The following is an 18,829-nucleotide window of genomic DNA, read 5'->3' on the forward strand; positions in this document are numbered from 1 at the left end:
TGAGTTTTTTAAAAAAAATAATTATTTCTGTCTTTCTTATTTCCTGTGTTCTCCTTATGCTTTTATAAAACTGTTCTCTTTCCTTTCATACTTTTTTTTCCTGTCTTCTTCATTGTGTTGTTTGCCTCTTCTTTAATTCTTTCTGTCTACATATCTTTCTCATTCATATTCTCTCCTCTACCCTGTTTCAGGATTATATATTAGTAAGTGGACATAGTTGTATCCATTATGATGGTCACGTTTCTCCTATCTTTCTTCCTCTAGGCCTAACTTTTGAATATTTTTATGGCTATTTAAAGTAGGAAGAGAAGATGGCAGCTGGTTCAAAAAGAAGCTTAAAGAAGCTATTTTTCTAATATATTGTATAATCAGCATATAGTAACATTGTTTCATTTGGGAAAATGTTTAGAAAATAGGCAGAAACCAGACAAAGTACTTATAGTTATCGGATAATCATTGAATGGGATCTAGTATTATGTTATTAAAAAGGTAAGGTCTTTATGGTTTCTCTTAGTACATGAACACTTCATTATATAGAAGTTCTTGGTAATGGTTTTTGTTGGGCTAGATCTGCTACTTATTAGCTTTGTCACTTTGGCAAGCCTATTTATCTATCTGAATCTTAGTTTCGTCTTTGCAAAATATGCTAAATAATATATACCTTTCGCATACATTGAACATCATACATTGTTCACATACATGAACATCATAAAATGTTCAGTAACTTTTTAAGAAATAATTATGTATTGACAGACTTGTGGCTAATTGAATTTTTTTTCTATTTTGTAGGTTATGTGCAGAGTCTGATTAGAAGAGTTGTAAATAATGTAAATATTGTTATAAATAATCTCATATTAAAATACGTTGAAGATGATATTGTTCTTTCAGTCAACATCACTTCTGCAGAATGCTATACAGTCGGTGAATTATGGGATCGTGCATTTATGGATATTTCTGGTGAGTAAATGTCAAGAATAGTATAGATTTTTCCATTATTGAAACGTTTGTCTTGGATTCTAAACCTTTTTTGGGCCAACTGGCTCTTTGATAAATCTCATGAAACCTTTATAAAGCTTTCAGCCTGGAAAAATGCACGTATATAAAATGTAGCGCACAATTACAGTAGGTTAGTAGACCCTCAGATTAAGAAATCCCAGACTTCTTTCTTCACATTCTTTATTTTTTTTTTTATTTTTATTTTTTAAAGATTTTATTTTTTCCTTTTTCTCCCCAAAGCCCCCCGGTACATAGTTGTGTATTCTTCGTTGTGGGTTCTTCTAGTTGTGACATGTGGGACGCTGCCTCACCGTGGTCTGATGAGCAGTGCCATGTCCGCGCCCAGGATTCGAACCAACGAAACACTGGGCTGCCTGCAGCGGAGCGCGCGAACTTAACCACTCGGCCACGGGGCCAGCCCCTCACATTCTTTATTTTTATTCTTTCTTATATATCACATGGTTGTGTCAAATGTGATATATAATATTTCACGATATTATGGATTGTAGCAATAAAAATTAAGTAATATTTAGTTAAGATTTTTAATGTTTTTGAAAGAGGAAAGGGAACATGTTGCTTTTGCATAGCTCAGCAATGGCAAAACAGTATATCTGATTTAGGTTCGTATATCCTAGAATGTATTTGGGACTTTTGGGTAATCCTGAACCTCTCTTAACTATTACATACTGCATTCTCATTCTGCTTATATTAAAAGAACTGTTAAGTAGTAATATAATTTTAATAGCTACCGTTTATTTATTACTATTTTATTATGTTCTATATGGTAGGCACTGTGCTAAGCATTGAAAATGCAGCTGTGAAAGAAATAGACACTGCTTCTTAGTTTTGTTAGAAGAGATATTAAATAAGTCATAACGTTTGTTGATACATGTTCTGATAGAGTAAGGAGTAGATATTTTTGGAAAATATAGCAAGAAGACTATTTTGAGCACCTTTTATCTGTGGTTTGTCATGGTAGTATTTGCTAAAAGTGCTAGCACTAAAATTAGACTACCTGAGTTTGAATCCTGGCTCTCCCACTTAGTGGAGATGTGAGTTACTTCACTTCACTGTTTCTCAGTTTCTTCATTTGTAAAATAGGGATAAAATAGGAGCTACCTTATAGAATTATTTTATTAAATATATTAATGCATTGAAAGAACTTATAAAAGTGTCCTGTACATAGTCATTGCTCAGAAAATGAGCAGCTATTATTGTCATTTACATTCATTTTGTCACATTCTCATAAAGTGATAATCTTTCTCATTCATTTAGTCGTATATTTACTTACTAATGTTAAGTCTAGTTAAAAGAAAGCAAAGTGAAATTAAGGAGGAGGAAGAGGGGGAGAGAGGAGGATTGGCAACAGATGTTAGTTCAGGTGCCAATCTTTAAAAAAAATCCAATAAAATAAGTTGACATTTTAGGGGAAGGAATTTTATTTATAGTGTTAATGTAGAAGTACTGTATAATATTTTGGGAAATTATTCATAGTAAAATTAGAAAGAGTCTTGGATTCAGAGTTAAGGGATCTTGGTTCGAATTTTTCCTCTACCATTAACCTAGTGCAACCTTGGGTGAGTCATATGTGAATTATTATTACTGCCAACCTATCAATGTATTTATGAGAATCCAGTATTATAGCACATGAAAGCTCATGATGATAGTAGTAATAAAGACAGCAAAAAATAGTATCTTCCATTTATTGAGTACTTGTTAACTGCTGGGCCTGATGCTATGTTTTTTATGTTAATTATCTTCTTTTAATACTTTAACGTTCTGAGGTAGAGACTGTTTTCCCTTTTATTAAATTTTAATGCAACATTTGATATTTACAAAGGGAGTTTTGTAAGATATATTTGTTAGAAAACAACCCTCTGAGTACCTGGAACATTATTAGTAGTTTACTGTCATCAATGTGCTTTTTCGTATCCCATCTTCTTGTTTCCTCTTAGAATGAACTATTATATTAAATGTTGTTTGTTATTCAATTGCTGAAAGAAAAGTTGTACTCTAAAAGGGAATGAGGTACTGATACATGCTACAACATGGATAAACCTTGAAAACATTAGCTGAGTGAAAGAAGCTAGACACAGAAGGTGTATATTGTATGATTCCATTTATATGAATTGTGCAGAATAGGCAAATCTTCACAGACAGAAAGTAGATTAGTGATTGCTTAGGAACTGGGGAAGGGAGAAGGCAATGAGGGGAATGGAGGGGTATAGCTAAAGAATATGAAGTTTCTTTTTTGAGTGATGAGAAAGTTTTAAGTTGGTTGTGGTAATGGTTACACAGTGTCAGTGTATTAAATTCCACTCTGTTGTACACTTTAAATTGGTTATTTTATGTTACGTGAATTTTACCTCAATAAAAAAGTTTTATCAAGTGTGAATGTATACATAAATAATATATTTAGCTACATATGCTTTTGAGCTTTATAAAAATAGTATTCTCTATGTTGTCTTTTGATTTTTGATTTGATTTTGATTTGCTGTTTTCAATCAATATTATGCTTTTAATATTTTTCCATATTGTTGCATGTAGTTGTAGATCACTGAGTTTTACTTATGAATAATATTATACTGTTTAAATATGCCAAAACTTATCTATTCTCCTGATGATGGGTATTTGGGATGTTTCCAGATTTTTACTATTACAAACAGTGCTGTTGTGAATCTTTTTGTACATATCTTTTGATGTGTATGTGTGCTTTTTAAATTAATTTTATTTTTGTTGTGGTAAGATTGGTTTATAACATTATATAAATTTCAGGTGAACATCATTATATTTCAGTTCCTGTGTAGATTACATCATGTTCACCACCCAAAAACTAATTACCGTCTATCACCATACACGTGTGCCTAATCACCCCCTTTCACCCTCCTCCCTCTCCTCCTCCCCTCTGGTAACCACCAATCCAATCTCTGTCTCTATGTGTTTGTTTGTTGTTGTTGTTATCTTCTGTTTATGAATGAGATCATATGGTATTTGACTTTCTCCCTCTGACTGATTTTGCTTGGCATAATATCCACAAGGTCCATCCATGTTGTCACAAATGGCCAGATTTCATCGATTTTTATGGCTGAGTAGTATTCCATTGTGTATATATACCTCATCTTCTTTATCCATTCGTCCCTTGATGGACACCTAGGTTGCTTCCAAGTCTTGGCTATTGTGAATAATGCTGCAATGAACATAGGGGTGTGTATATGTTTATACATCTGTGTTTTCATGTTCTTTGGGTAAATACCCAGCAGTGGAATATCTGGATCATATGGTAGTTCTATTCTTAATTTTTTGAGGAATTTCCATACCATTTTCCATAGTGGCTGCACCAGTTTGTGCTTCCACCAATAGTGTATGAAAGTTCCCTTTTTTCCACATCCTCTCCAACACTTGTTTACTGTCTTGTTAATTATAACCATTCTCATGGGCAGGTGTGAGGTGATATCTGATTGTAGTTTTGATTTGCATTTTCCTGATAATTAGTGATGTGCTTGTTGGCCATCTGTATATTTTCTGTGGAGAAATGTCTGTTCAGATCTTTTGTCCGCTTTTTAATTGAGTTAGGTTTTTGTTGTTGTTGAGATGTATGAGTTCTTCGTATATTTTGGATATTAACCCCTTATCAGATATATGGTTTGCAAATATCATCTCCCAGTTGTTAGGTTGTCTTTTTGTTTTGTTGATGATTTCCTTTGCTGTGCAGAAGCTTTTCAGTTTGATGTAGTCTCATTTGTTTATTTTTTTCTATTGTGTCCCTTGCCCGGGCAGACATGGTATTTGAAAATATGCTGCTAAGACTGATGTTGAAGAGCATACTGCCTATGTTTTCTTCTAGAAGTTTCTTGGTTTCAGGTCTTAAATTCAAGTCTTTAATCTATTTTGAGTTAATTTTTGTGTATGGTGTAAGATAATGGCCTACTTTCATTCTTTTGCATGTGGCTGTCCAGCTTTCCCAACACCGTTTATTGGAGAGACTTTCCTTTTTCCATTGTATATTCTTGGCTCCCTTGTTGAAAATTAGCTGTCCATAGATGTGTGGGTTTTTTTCTGGGCTCTTAATTCTGTTCCATTGATCTGTGTTTCTGTTTTTGTGCCAGTACCATGCTGTTTTGATTACTATAGGTTTGCAGTATATTTTGAAATCAAAGATTGTGATAGTGTAAGTGTTTTTCTAGGACATATGCTTAGGAGTGGGTTTGTTAGATAGGAAGATATGCAAATGTTCACACTTTCAAAATAATGGCAAATCATTTTCCAGAGTGCTTGTTAGGTAGAGATAATTATTATCCCCATTTAATAGATTAAATTGCAGCACATTATTTAAAGTAAGTACCAGAACTAGAATTCACTTTGTAAGTTTTTAAAAGGTAATTGCTGTTATAATAGTTTTTAAGAAAAAATGTTTTCAAAGCTTAATAATTTTCTCTCTTACCGAATAATAATTTTCCAGAATTTCCTTAAAATATGACTGCTTTATGTTTGTAGCATAATGACTAAGAACATGCACTCTGGAGTAAGGCTGATAGAATTTGAATTACAACTCTGTTCTTTATAAACTGTCTAACATTAGAAAGATTATTCACCCTTACTGTGCCTTAGTTTTCACATCTTTTAAACAGAGCCATATAAATATTATAAGAGATCATGGAAGTAAAAGACTTAGTGTAGTGTCTAATAGCAAATACTCAGTAAATTATAACATTATCATAAAGAGAGGTAAGGAAGCATCTAGTGGGTTTTTTTCATTTCTAGTCCTACTATTATAATTTCTTTAACTTGTGTACATCTATATAATATCAGTAGCTAAATCATTTGTTTATATACTGTGTAAAATGAAATAATATGGTAAGTTTGTGTATTTTTTCCAGTAAGAAATTTGAAACTTTTTTGCTAATAAAACTTTACTGTTTCCACACATGTACATATGCTTTAATTTTTACTACTTAAAAACTCAAATGCAAAAAACGAAAATTAAGGTTGAATTAATTAGAGGTTGCCAGGATATACTCAGAAATAGTGTTATCAAAGAATGGGTTAAAGCGTATGTTATTGATTTGAAGATTCCCATGGCCATAACATGTGGGTAGCTGATAACTTAAAATCACTGACCAAGTATATTTGGGCCTGTTATTTACCTAGAAATTGCTTATTAGTTAGGAATAAGACTACTCATTTGCTAAAGATCTCATTTTCTAGTTTGCTACTTTACTAGCATTTTTATTCTTATCTTAAAAACAAACTTCAAGGGCTGGCCCCACGGCCGAGTGGTTAAGTTCGCGTGCTCTGCTTCGGCGGCCCAGGGTTTCACCAGTTCGGATCCTGGGCGCCGGCATGGCACTGCTCATCAAGCCATGCTGAGGTGGCGTCCCACATGGCACAACCAGAGGCACTCACAACCAGAATATACAACTGTGTATCGGGGGTCTTTGGGGAGAAGAAGGAAAAAAAAAACCACCAAACTTTATACTGTTATTGTTAATTTGGTACTTTCTTCATTAGTTTTTCATTTAGAGCAGTGCTGTCCACTTGAATTTTCTGCAGTGATGGAAATGTTTTATTTACTGTCCAGTACTATAGCCACTAGCCACATATGGCTATTGAGCGGTTGAAATGTGGCTATTGCAACCAAGGACCTGAAATTCTATTTTTATATAATTTTAATTAATTCATATATAATATTAAGTAGCTACATATCACAGGTGACTACCATATTGGAGAGTGCAGGTTTAGAGAGTAGCAGTAAGTTTTTTAGTGTAAAATAAATATTAAATGAGTGACGATTACTCATAATGTTATTTTTAATTTGGTTTCTCAAGAATTTCATTTTATTGTTATTTAATATCTCCTTGCAGAGCAAAATGTTGTGAAATTTTTCATAAAGTTTGTCTTAAATCTGTAGGTAGGTGTCAACCAAATTGAGGGCAAACTACTTCATTTCTTTGGCTTCTATTTGATTCTTCATACATAAAATGGGAATTATGGTGTCTATTTCATAAGGTTGTTGGAAGATTTAAATGATATAATCAATGAGAAGTTCTCTGCTTAGGTTCCAGCATCATGTATTAAATGCTCTATTAATCTTATTTTTGTTATTGTTTCTATTAATTTTTGTACTAATAAATAATAGTTGCCTTTTTTCTCTAACTTTACTTTTTACTTAAAATGTTTTTCTTTTCTTTTTAGCAACTGATCTGGTGCTGAGAAAGGTTATCAATTTTTCCGACTGTACAGTTTGCCTTGATAAACGAAATGCTAGTGGTAAAATAGAATTTTACCAAGATCCTTTATTGTACAAATGTTCCTTCAGAACTCGTCTGCATTTTACGTATGATAACCTAAATTCCAAGATGCCGTCTGTTATTAAAGTAGGTGTTTCTTTTTCTAGTAGTTGAGTTTCGTGTCTCTATTTTGTTTATTGGCTCTTGTGTATGCTAATCATTATTAAAAACAAAGAAGACATAACCTCAGATATATATACCGTTAGTTTTTATAAAAAGGTTTTATTTATATTTACAACTTGTACTGTGTTTATTATTATATTTATAACTTATGTATTCTAGTAGAGATATTTTTGGGACAACTGTTTTTTTCTGTGACTGTAGTTTCCTTTTTAGTTTGTCCAACTGTTTATTAGTGTGTTTTTTTCTTCAAGTGATTAGAAGAGATCATATAAAAAAGTATATTTATACCCACAGTGGACTGAATATCCATCTATATTTTAACCCTTGTAATTTGTTTAGCATGATCTGATAACTATAGTTATTGTCCCTTCTGTTTCTTAGATAACTTTTTAAGGCTTAATTTGCTAACCTAATATCTTAGTGTATTGGTTCAGGAAATTTTAACTTTTGATCTGTGGTTTCAAAATGCACTTAAAATCTTAGACCATGGGAGTTTTTCAGGTAATGTCTTTTGATACATGTGAAAATTTGTTGTTCTCCAAGGTATTGGTATATATTTTCAGTGTGTAAAGTTAGTCTCTAAGTGTAAATCTTGTGTTCTTTATTACATAACAGTTTTCTAAACATCTATCTTTGAAAAAGAATTCACACAGTCACTTGCAGTCTTGTTAAATAACTTTTAATGCAGAATGAATTTTTATTGTTGAATTACATACTTTCAATACTAACGTTCTGTAATAGAAAAGTTGGCCCTAACACTGATATTGGCTACTGTGGCTGTTTGAATTAGCTTTGAATTGGCAAAGATAAGCATGGAAGAGTATTAATTCAACAATATTGATGCCTCTGTCTCAGGATAATGGGCTTGCTTTCCTTCTTTAGCTCTGAATCTGCTAGTAAAGTTGAGGAATGTTAAGGGTAAGTTCAAGATATATTTTGAAAACAAGTAATGGACACATTTAAGCCTTACTATATAAAATAATCATATTGATCAGTAGTATAAATTTAATTATACGTTCTAGGATGTGGCTAAATTAGAGGAAAGTAAAAATAAATGAACTTGAAAACTTAGTGTTGTCTTATAGGTTTGTGTTCTTAAAATTGATTAGCTGTGACATTTCATTGTAAAAAGCACCTTAATATAAATAAGCTTGTTGACTTATGGTTTTTGACTCTGGTAATCACCAAATATAAGATACCATTATGTTCAACTGAAAACCAATTTTAAGTTTTTTTATTAATACCGTTGTGATGTAAGATTTGCCATTTTGAGATAGACTTATCTTTCTTTCAACTCCTAGTCCTAGAAAATATGTACTAAATGGACATGGTTAACCTCATTGATTGCCTTAAAGGCAGGGAATTTCCCAAAATGTTCCAGATACCGTAATTATTTGTTTAAGCAAACTGTCAAGTATGTTCGTCTAAGTGGGATTTTTGAATTTATTTATTTATATTTAGGTAGGCTTTTTATAATTTTCTATCTTTTGTGAGAAATAAACATGTCTTAGAGATTGTGTCATCTGAGATATAGATCATATGGGTACATAATTTATTTCATATTTCCCCTATTTTTGAAAATTTCCTTTTTTTTTTTTTTTTTTACAGTTTTTCAGAGGAATGAAAGTCTGCATATAAATCTTTGACCATATCTCTGGTTAATTCCTTAGGAAAGATTTTTGTAATTGCAAATTTTTTATTAGTGTGTTTAAACTTTTTTAAGGCCTGTGATCTGTATTGCAGAATTGGTTCCAGAAAATTTTAACCAGTGTACTTGCTCATGAACATTTAGGGGAGTGCCTGTATTATATTCTTCCTATCCTTAAATAGGATCGTGTTCAAAAAATTGCCAACTCGTTGAGCGAAATATAATGCAATCATGTGCTGCATCATGATGTTTCAGTCAGCAATGAACCACTTATACCGTGGTCCCCTGAGATTACTACCATTAACCTAGGTCCATTGCAGGCTATGCCATCTGGGTTTGTGTAAGTACACTCTATGACGGTCACATAGGATGAAATCACCCTAATGATGCATCTCTCAGACTGTATCTCCGTTGTTAACTGACACGATTGTATATATTTTAGTTAACACTTTGTTGCTTATTAGTGAAGTTAGATTTTTGAAAATATGTTTACTGGCCATTTTTTCTTTGAAAAATCCATTCAGGTTCTTTGCCCATTGTTCTGTTGGGAATTAATCTTATTTTAAAGGTATTGTAGATATACATACATATATATATATCATATATAAAACTATCATACATTTTAAAGATATGTATGTGTTTGTGTATATAATTTTATATATATGTATGTGTGTATATATATAAAGGGTTGATTCTTTGTCATTGGTTTTGCTAAGACTGTTTATTACTGGTACTTTTGGTGCCACACAATATTTAAAAGGATGTGGCAGAGAAATCTCAAGTTAAGAAGAGCTTGGTAAGCTTGCACTGCACACTCCTTCCCTCACTTCCTTCCTCCTCCAATTTTCTTACCTCTTCACGGTCTATTTAGTGTATGATTTTTATGTCACTTTTAGGAAACCTGTATTCATATTTGATTATGGCATTTTACACCCTTTCCCCACAATATAACTTTCTTCCCCTTCAAATACAACTTTTTGTGCCTTTAACCCTAAAAATATGATGACTGCCATTACTTCTTTTTCGTGTTTCATAGACACTCAAATACCAGATAGTCAAAATAAACCTTCCAAGACACTTGACTTTATGGCTTAATTGGTTTTATTCCATGTTTATATAACAGCAGGAAAACATTACATTGAGGCTGTGTTTATATTCCATTGATGTCTCTTTCTGTAAGGAGAACTTTGATTGCCTGCTATGTATCCTATTTGCTAGTAGTTAATCTTACTTCTTTCTTATTATTGATTCGTGTTATAAATTTTATGACATGTTTAAATCTTTTATTTAAAATTTGTTTTAAAAACTTTCCCGAACATATATTCCATGTGGTTTTCCATATTTGACAATAAAAAGTTTATTATTCCCATACTTCCATAGTTATAATGTTAGTAATTTCCCACTTAACATATGTTTTTAGGATGTGTATGTATTCTTTTTGTTTAGTAAAGCTGGAAATAGTGATTAAAGTTTTACTAAAATGACATCATGAAACTTTATTCTTGGTTGTGACAGAGATCTTTCTGCTTTGTGGGTGAATACTATCATATTCTTAATGTTATAGAGTGGGTATTTAGGTTACATAACTTTATGGAAAGGTTGCCTAGAGATTTGGTGTGACTATATCTTTTCATTATTGTTTCTGTTTGCATTTGTATAATTTGGCTTAGTATAATTTCTCTCTAAAGTTTGTTGATCATCATAGCAAAATTTATTTTAATTCTTAAGATTTTAGAGTAAACTATTATTTTGGCTTAAATATTAGGAATGTTTGGGACATTACTGTTTTATTCCATTTTAAAACTTTTAACATTTCTCTACTTGTGTTAAAAGGTACTGTCTTTGAACATGCTTTTGTTCATGTTTTTGTTTTTTCAAAATACAGATTCATACATTAGTAGAGAGTTTGAAACTTTCTATCACAGATCAACAGCTGCCTATGTTTATCCGTATTATGCAGCTTGGGATTGCTCTTTACTATGGTGAAATAGGCAACTGTAAAGATGGAGAAACAGAAGATCCTCCCTGTCACAATAAAGATATGTTAGGAAACATTACAGGTAAATATAACAAAAACTTTATTTTAGAACTATTGTTCTTATAAAGTATTTTCACCATTGTGAAAATTAAAAAAACAGATTAGATTTAGTTTTGCAGTATTCTAATGTGATGGGATGATTTTATTTTGGTTGTTTGATGCTACTTTGATTTTTTTATTTTCTACATGCTGGATACTATTCTGATATTCTTTTTTGTGCATGTGAAAAATAATATTACTAGTAGGTATAAATGTTCAGAATGTATGTTATATAAACATTGAGGGAGTGTAACCTCAAGATTTCCTGGTAAATTATACTTTTGGTAATTTTTCTGCAAAGCATCACTGAGTTATTATAACTAATTAATTGAATTATGTGTACTTAATACTTTATTATATGTAATTTTAATTAACAACTATAATTAATTATACTTAACTAATTAACTATATGCTTCATTGAAGGATACCTGGTTGGTTAACTTCAGTTGCTCAATTCATTGTACTTTTACTAAAGCCTACTGTATTTAAGACAGTACTGTTGGTATTGTGGGAAAATTAAGAGATAAAAAGATGTGTTTTCTTTCCATAAAATCTTGAGATACAATGGAATGGACAGAGATGTGAACAGTTAATTAATTATGATGTATGGTAGAATGATAGGATATTTGATTAAATAGATGTGAATGATCTGAAGTAGAAAGATGATGAAAGGAATGATTGACTTTGACTTGTCATTGGGCCTGAGATTCAGGAAGAATTTGGAGAGGAGAATTTCCATAGAGTCTTTAGAGAAGGGCATTTAAAATGTAGGAACAAATAACCCAATTGAAAAGTGGACAAAAGACCTGAATAGACATTTATCCAAAAAAGATACACAAATGGCCAAAAAGCATGTAAAAAGATGCTCAAAATCGTTAGTCATGAGGGGGAGTGTGAATCAAAACCACAATGAGATACCACTTCACAGCCACTTGCATGGCTAAAATCAAAAAGACACAAAAGTAACAAGTGTTGGCAAGGATCTGGAGAAATTGGAACTCATATGTGTTGCTTGGGGATGTAAAATGGTATAGTAAATTGGAAAACAATCTAGGTCCTCAAAAAGTTGAACCTGAGTTGCTATATGACCCAGCAGTTTCACTCCTAGGTGTATATACAAGAGAATTGATAATAAATGTCCACATGAAAACTAGTATGTAAATGTTCATGGCAGCATAATTCGTAATAACTGAAAAGTGCTAAATGTTTGTCAGCTGATGAATGGATAAACAATTCTGGTATGTTTGTACGTTGGAATATTATTCAGCCATACAAAGGAATGAAATACTGATATATGCTACAACATGATGAACTTTGAAAACATCTTAAATGAAAGCATCCAGTCAAAAATGAACTCATTGTATGATTCCATTTATATGAAATGTCCAAAATAGGCTATTCTGTAGAAGCAGAAAGTAGAATAGTAACCAGTGTCAGAAGGGAGGAGGGAATAGGAAGTGACTGCTGGTGGGTAGAAGTTTTCTTTTTGGAGTGATGAAAATGTTCTAAAATTAGATAGTGATGATAGTTGCACAATTTTATAAGTATATTAAAAACCACTGAATTCTTTACTTTTGAAGACCAAATTTAAAAATCTTTAGTGAAAAAAAAAGGGGTTGGCCCTGTGGCTGTGGTTAAGTTCGTGTGCTCTGCTGTGGTGGCCCACGTTTTCGCCAGTTCAAATCCTGGGCACAGACATGGCACTGCTCATCAGGCCACGCTGAGGAGGCATCCCACATGCTGCAACTAGAAGGACCCACAACTAAAAATTCACAACTATGTAGTGGGGGGGCTTTGGGGAGAAAAAGGAAAAATAAAATGTTTATAAAGACCAAATTTTATAGTGTTTCAATTATAGCTTATTAAAAAATTTTCTCACCTTAAAAAAAAGCTTAGGGAACATTAATAAGCATATGTAGGTATAAAACATACCTTTATATCATGTTAGACAGTGAATTCATGTTAGGCAATGAACTCCTGAGACAAAGCAATATATAATACCTAAAACAAAACCTAGCACATGTAAGGTGCTAAATTCAGTTTTTTCCAGATGACAAATTAAGTATATAGAAAAGTTGAAAGTGTTATACAGTGGACACCCACATGCTCATCATCTAGATTTTACAATTTATACTTTGTTACATTTGCTTTATCCTATTTTTGTTCGTCTAACATCTCTCTCTTCATCAGTTCAACCAGTGTTTTTGATGCTTTTCAAAGTAAGTTGCAGATATCAGTACACTTCACCTGGAGTTCAGCAACATATTGTTAACTGGAGTTTATATTTATTAATAGTTCTTTTTATTTTTTTGAAGGTTAAATTTACAAAGTGAAATGCATAAATCTTAAGTATACTATTCAACATGTTTTGAGAAATGCATGCACTTGTGTCATATAAAATACCATCAAGTTATAGATCATTAACATCTCAAAAAATTCTCTCATGACCCTTTCCAGTCATTCCCCATCTCCTTGCACTCAGGAAAACACTGTTCTGATTTTTTGTAGAAACCGTAGATTAGTTTTGCTGATTCTAGAATTTCATATAAATGGAATCATACAGTATGTACTTCTTGTGAAAGGATTCTTTCATTAAGCATAATATTTTTTTCTTTTTATATTAATAGCTAACATTAATTTTATTTTATTTTTAAGGTATGCTGTTTTGGTGGAGAAGATTGGCCCTAAGCTAACATCTGTTGCCAATCTTCCTCTTTGTTTTTTTTTTTCTCCCCAACCCCCAGTATGTAGTTGTATATCCTGGTTGTAAGTCATTCTAGTTCTTCTCTGTGGGATGCTGCCATAGCATGGCTTGATGAGCGGTGTGTAGGTCCGTGCTCAGGATCAGAACCGGTGAACCCTGGGCCTTGAAGCAGAGCGCGTGAACTTATTAACCACATGGCCACGGGGCCAGTGCCAGCATAATGTTTTTTTTTACTTTTGATTTTTTTAAACTTTAAGACTTTATTTTTTTAGAACAGTTGTAGGTTCAAAGCAAAATTGAAGGGTGGGTACAGAGATTTCGCATATACTCCCTGCCCTTGCACATGCATAGCCTTTTCCCATTGTCAGCATCCCCTCTAGAGTTGTACATTTGTTACAATTGATGAACCTACATTGACACATCTTTATCACCCATAGGCCATAGTTTATGGCTTACTCTTGGTGTTGTACATTCTGTGGGTTTGGACAAATGTATAATGACATGTATTCATCATTATGGTATCATACAGAGTATTTTCGCTGCCCTAAAGGCATAATATTTTGGGGACTCATCTGTGTTGTTGCATATATCAGTAGTTCTTTCCTTTTTATTGCTAGGTACATTGTATGAATATACCATAGTTTATTTAGCCATTCTCCTATTGATGGATGCTTGGACTATTTCCAGTTTTGGCTATTATGAATAAAGCTCTTTTGAACATTATTCTACAAGTGTCTTGTATACATGTGCTATTCTTTCTCTTGGGTAAATACTTAAGAGTGGAATTGTGTGCTTAGTTTTTTTTCTTAAAGAAACTACTCCTCCTTTTTTCCAAAGTGGTTGTGCCATTTTACATTCCCATCAATAATGTATGAGAGTTCTAATTGCTCCACATCCTTACCAACATTTGGTGTTGTCAGTCTTTTTGTTACTTTTTGCCATTCTGGTAGACACGTTGTGGTATCTCATTGTGGTTTTAATTTGCATTTCCCTGATAAGAAATTATTTCGAACTTTTTCATGTGGTTATTAATATATCTACCTTTGTGAAGTATATGTTAAATACTTGCCTATTTTTAAACCTTTTTTTGGTTTCATTCCTGATTTGTAGTTCTTTATATATTCTGAATTCAAGTGCTTTGTCATATACAAGTTTTGGGAATATTTTTTGCCAGTCTGTGACTTGCCTGTTTCATTTTTTAATAAGTGTCTCTTGACCAAAGTTTTAAATTTTGATGAAAGGTGACTTTCAAATTTTTCCTGTATGGCTATTGCTTTCTGTGATCTAAGAAGGTCATTTTTTGTGTGTATTAAAAAAGGGAGGAAGCAGCTCCACTATTTGCTTCCAGAGAAGTCTGAGTTACTTTTATCATCTCTCTAAAGCAGGAATCCTTAACCTTTTATTGTTTGTGCTGTGGAGTCCTTTGACACTCTGGTAAACCCTGTGAACCTCTTTGTAGAAGATTTTAAGCATCCTAATTTTGATATGCCTTCGTGTCTTTTCTTCATGTTACTTGTGCTTGGAATACATTAAGGTTTTTAGGTCTGTGGGTTGTTTTCATATATACTTAGAAAAGTTGGGGGCATTATTTCTTCAAATATCTTTTTCAGTTCCTCTCTCTCCTCCTATGGGGACTCCAATTACATATATATTAGGCTGCTTGAAGTTTAACAGAGCTCTCTGATGCTCTGTTCATTTTTTTTTCTTTTTCCTTTTCTGTGTTTCATTTTTGATAGTTTCTATTTCTATTCAAGTTCACTAATCTTGTGTATCTAATCTGCTATTAATCCCATCTGGTTTATATTTCATCTCGAATACTGTATTTTTCCTCTCTAGACCTTCAATTTGGATTTTTTAAAATGTATATCTGTCATATCTCTCCTTGTTTATGCTTTCTTGAATATTGCATTTTGTTTCTGTAGCTGTTTTATGTCCTCCTTACTAATGCTATGAACTGTGTCATTCCTAGGTCTTTTTCTATATACTAACTTTTTTCTTTATTCCGTGTTGTATTTTCCTGCTTCTTTACATGCCTGATAATTTTTAATTCGATGCTAGACATTGTGAATTTTATCTTGTGGGTGCTGGATGTTTTTGTATTCTAGCAAACAGTTTAGTTACTTGGAAACAATTTAATTAACTTGTCTTGCTTTAGAGGTTTTTCAGATGGGATCAGAGCAACCATTAGGTTAAGCCCAGTTGTGTCTCACTACAGAGACAATTATCCTTTTGAGTACTTTGCCAGGTGCCCTGTGAATTAAAGGTTTCTTTCTTGTTTGCTGGTGGGGACTCAGACTATTCCAAATTCTGAGTCTTAGGGATTGTCCCTTTGCTCCTTTGTGGTGGTTCTTTTCATGGCTTCAGTAGTTTCCTTACATGAAACTGATTAATACTCAGCTGAGGACTGGTGCAGGATCCTCTACAGATCTCAGGAGTGCTCTCTCTGAGCAAGTCTTTCTTGTTTGCTGCTCTGCCCTGCAAACTCTAGGCACCTTAGGTTACCTGGATTCACTCCTGTCTTCTCATATAAGGAGTCTGCTGAGCTCTTCTTGGATTCCCTCTTTCTTGGCTGTGGCTTAGGAACTCATTCCAGGGAGTAAGCTGGGGCAATCATAGAGCTCACTTCTCTTGTTTTCCATTTCTCTGGACTCACTGGTCTCCATAGCCTGATATCCAGTGTCTGAAAACCATTATTTCATGTATTTTTTTATTGTTGTTTTATATGTGCTTCTATGTTAACACGTTACATAATGAAATAGCAGGAATTCTAATAGCTCTCATAGTTTCACAGTATATGTAATGTGTGTAGATGCTATTTTGAGATAGCTTCACAGCTGTTATTTGATTTATTTGTGATTTCTGTAGGTTTTAGAGTTGAAGGTACTGCTGATGCAACTGTGGTTTGTTATCTACATTCATAATTAAAAGAATGCTACATTTTAGTTAAGTACTTAACATATATTTTTCCAATGAAATTCATGGAGTTCCTGAATTCTATTAAAGGGCCCCAGATTAAGATGCACTGTTCCAAAGGAAAAGAGTATTTTAGGAAATTCTGACCAGAGATCAAGGAAATGCTTTTTTATTTTCCAGGCCCTAGTTCATTCTTTTTACAAGGCAGTGAACAAAGATTTGGAACTTTTAAAGCATCTTTCATCAAAACCCCTCTTTTTAATTAATATTAAGTATAAATTATAGTGATCAGTTTCTCAGACCTCTCTTAGTGATGTTTCTTTCTTTTGTTTCAAAAGATGAAGCAGTGGATACCCCTTCTGTTTTAATGATTTAGACAAGGGGTCCAGAGTCCAGCTCTATGGACCCAGCTTGGACGCTGCTTCTTGGGTTGAGGTGACCTGAGTTCTTGTTTTATAACCAAGATGATATTCACTAATCATGTCCAATTCGAGCTCTTACTAGGGACGGTTAATAATAGGCTTTATTTATTCCCCAATAGAATCTTCTATGTTTATGGTTAAACAGCAAGATATAAAGATTATGTAAACAATTTTCTGGATTTGTAACCTTTACAATTTATTTTGAAGTAAGATGGCTGAGGTCTGTTGGTACTATAGTTTAGTACCAGTTACTCTAATTTCTACTTATAAAGTCTTTTCCTTACCAGACGAAAGAAGGTAAATGGCCATGTGTTGTAACCTGTAAGTGTAGGATGTTCCAAGAGTCTTCTGTCATAAAGATTAAAAAAGTTATGAAGTTTTTCTAGCCAGAAAACCTAGAAGTGGATCTGAATGAGGATAATATTTAATAGAATATGTGGTTTATAGATTTATCACTGAAGAGTAGATATGCCTTAATCTACTAGAGACCACTTATACCTTGAATTTTTTAAAAAGTTATTTTTTCCCTAAATTCCATGATCATATGCCTCTTTTGTTTGTATCATTAGAATAATGTTAAGGAATTCTGATGGAGTTTGTTTTTACAAAGATGAAATGAGTGGTTGGAATTTAAATCCTTAGTCTGCAATTTTGTAACCAAATAAAAGTTCTTTGCTATAACTTCTTTATCTATAGACTAGGAAAGATACTAATTTATGTCACCTCCCAATAAGAAAGAGTCCCCAACACTATTGTTTTTCTTAACTATATATAAAAATAGTTTTATTATAATATTTACTTTCATCCTTTGGGCTAATTCTTTTTTTGAGGGGGTGCATTTTGCCTAGGAGCACTTGCTATTCTCTTTCTCCCTTGGGTGCATCATGAAATCAAGAACTTTTCTTGGATCTTTCTGATGGTATGTTTCTGAGAAAAGTCAGTTTTTCATCACTTTAGCCCTGTTTTTGGGAGGTGGTTTCTTTGGTGTAAATTTTTAAAATTAATGAGTAAAATGCTAAGGAATGAATTTATTCTTGTGTTTATCAGATACATTTAAAATTGTGTGATAAACTGCTCCCCATATAACCTTAATTATGGCCTATGAAAGGAGATTGACACAGTCCAACGTATAGACACTTGAAAGTGGTAATGCTAAATAACAACCAAATGTGTGATTTGTTCATACTTTATATGTAGAAAGAAGGAGGTGGGAGAAACATTTTTATAGAATTTATGTTCCTAATTTTCCTCTTAGTTAAATCCTCTTGATTTATTTAAAATGACTTTATTTTGATTGATAGGTGCTGAAGATGAAACAAGAATAGATATGCAGTATCCTTCTCAGTACAAAGGACAAGAGCTATATTCACAGCAAGAGGATGAGCAGCCACAGGGATGGGTATCATGGGCCTGGTCATTTGTGCCTGCAATTGTGAGTTATGATGATGGTGAGGAAGACCACCTTGGGAATGATCCTACATCAACCACACATCAGCAAAAAGCACAGACGTTGAAGGATCCTATTGTTTCTATAGGATTTTATTGTACAAAGGCAACTGTGACTTTCAAAGTAGGTTTCCTTTTTCTTGCTGTTCATGTCTCTCTGAACTTTAATGCTTAAATTTTGATTTCTAGTAAGGATCTAGCTTAAAATTTGTT

At 32.8% G+C, this 18,829-nt stretch overlaps 1 protein-coding gene across 22 annotated transcripts in view; it reads left to right on the top strand.

Moving 5' to 3' along the window:
* Positions 1 to 18,829, top strand: part of VPS13B (vacuolar protein sorting 13 homolog B) — a 777,317-nt gene that overhangs the window by 52,986 nt on the left and 705,502 nt on the right. For all 22 annotated transcript variants that reach the window (XR_011543460.1, XR_011543461.1, XR_011543462.1 and 19 more), the window contains 4 exons: positions 790 to 957; positions 7,189 to 7,370; positions 10,940 to 11,114; positions 18,472 to 18,740. Coding sequence is in view for 18 of the 22 variants with exons in the window: in XM_070631834.1 (XP_070487935.1) it covers positions 790 to 957; positions 7,189 to 7,370; positions 10,940 to 11,114; positions 18,472 to 18,740 (794 nt within the window). In the remaining 4 variants the exon portion in view is untranslated. The remainder of the gene's footprint in view (positions 1 to 789; positions 958 to 7,188; positions 7,371 to 10,939; positions 11,115 to 18,471; positions 18,741 to 18,829) is intronic.

This window comes from Equus przewalskii, chromosome 8 (assembly GCF_037783145.1).
Source record: "Equus przewalskii isolate Varuska chromosome 8, EquPr2, whole genome shotgun sequence".
Taxonomy (NCBI): domain Eukaryota; kingdom Metazoa; phylum Chordata; class Mammalia; order Perissodactyla; family Equidae; genus Equus; species Equus przewalskii.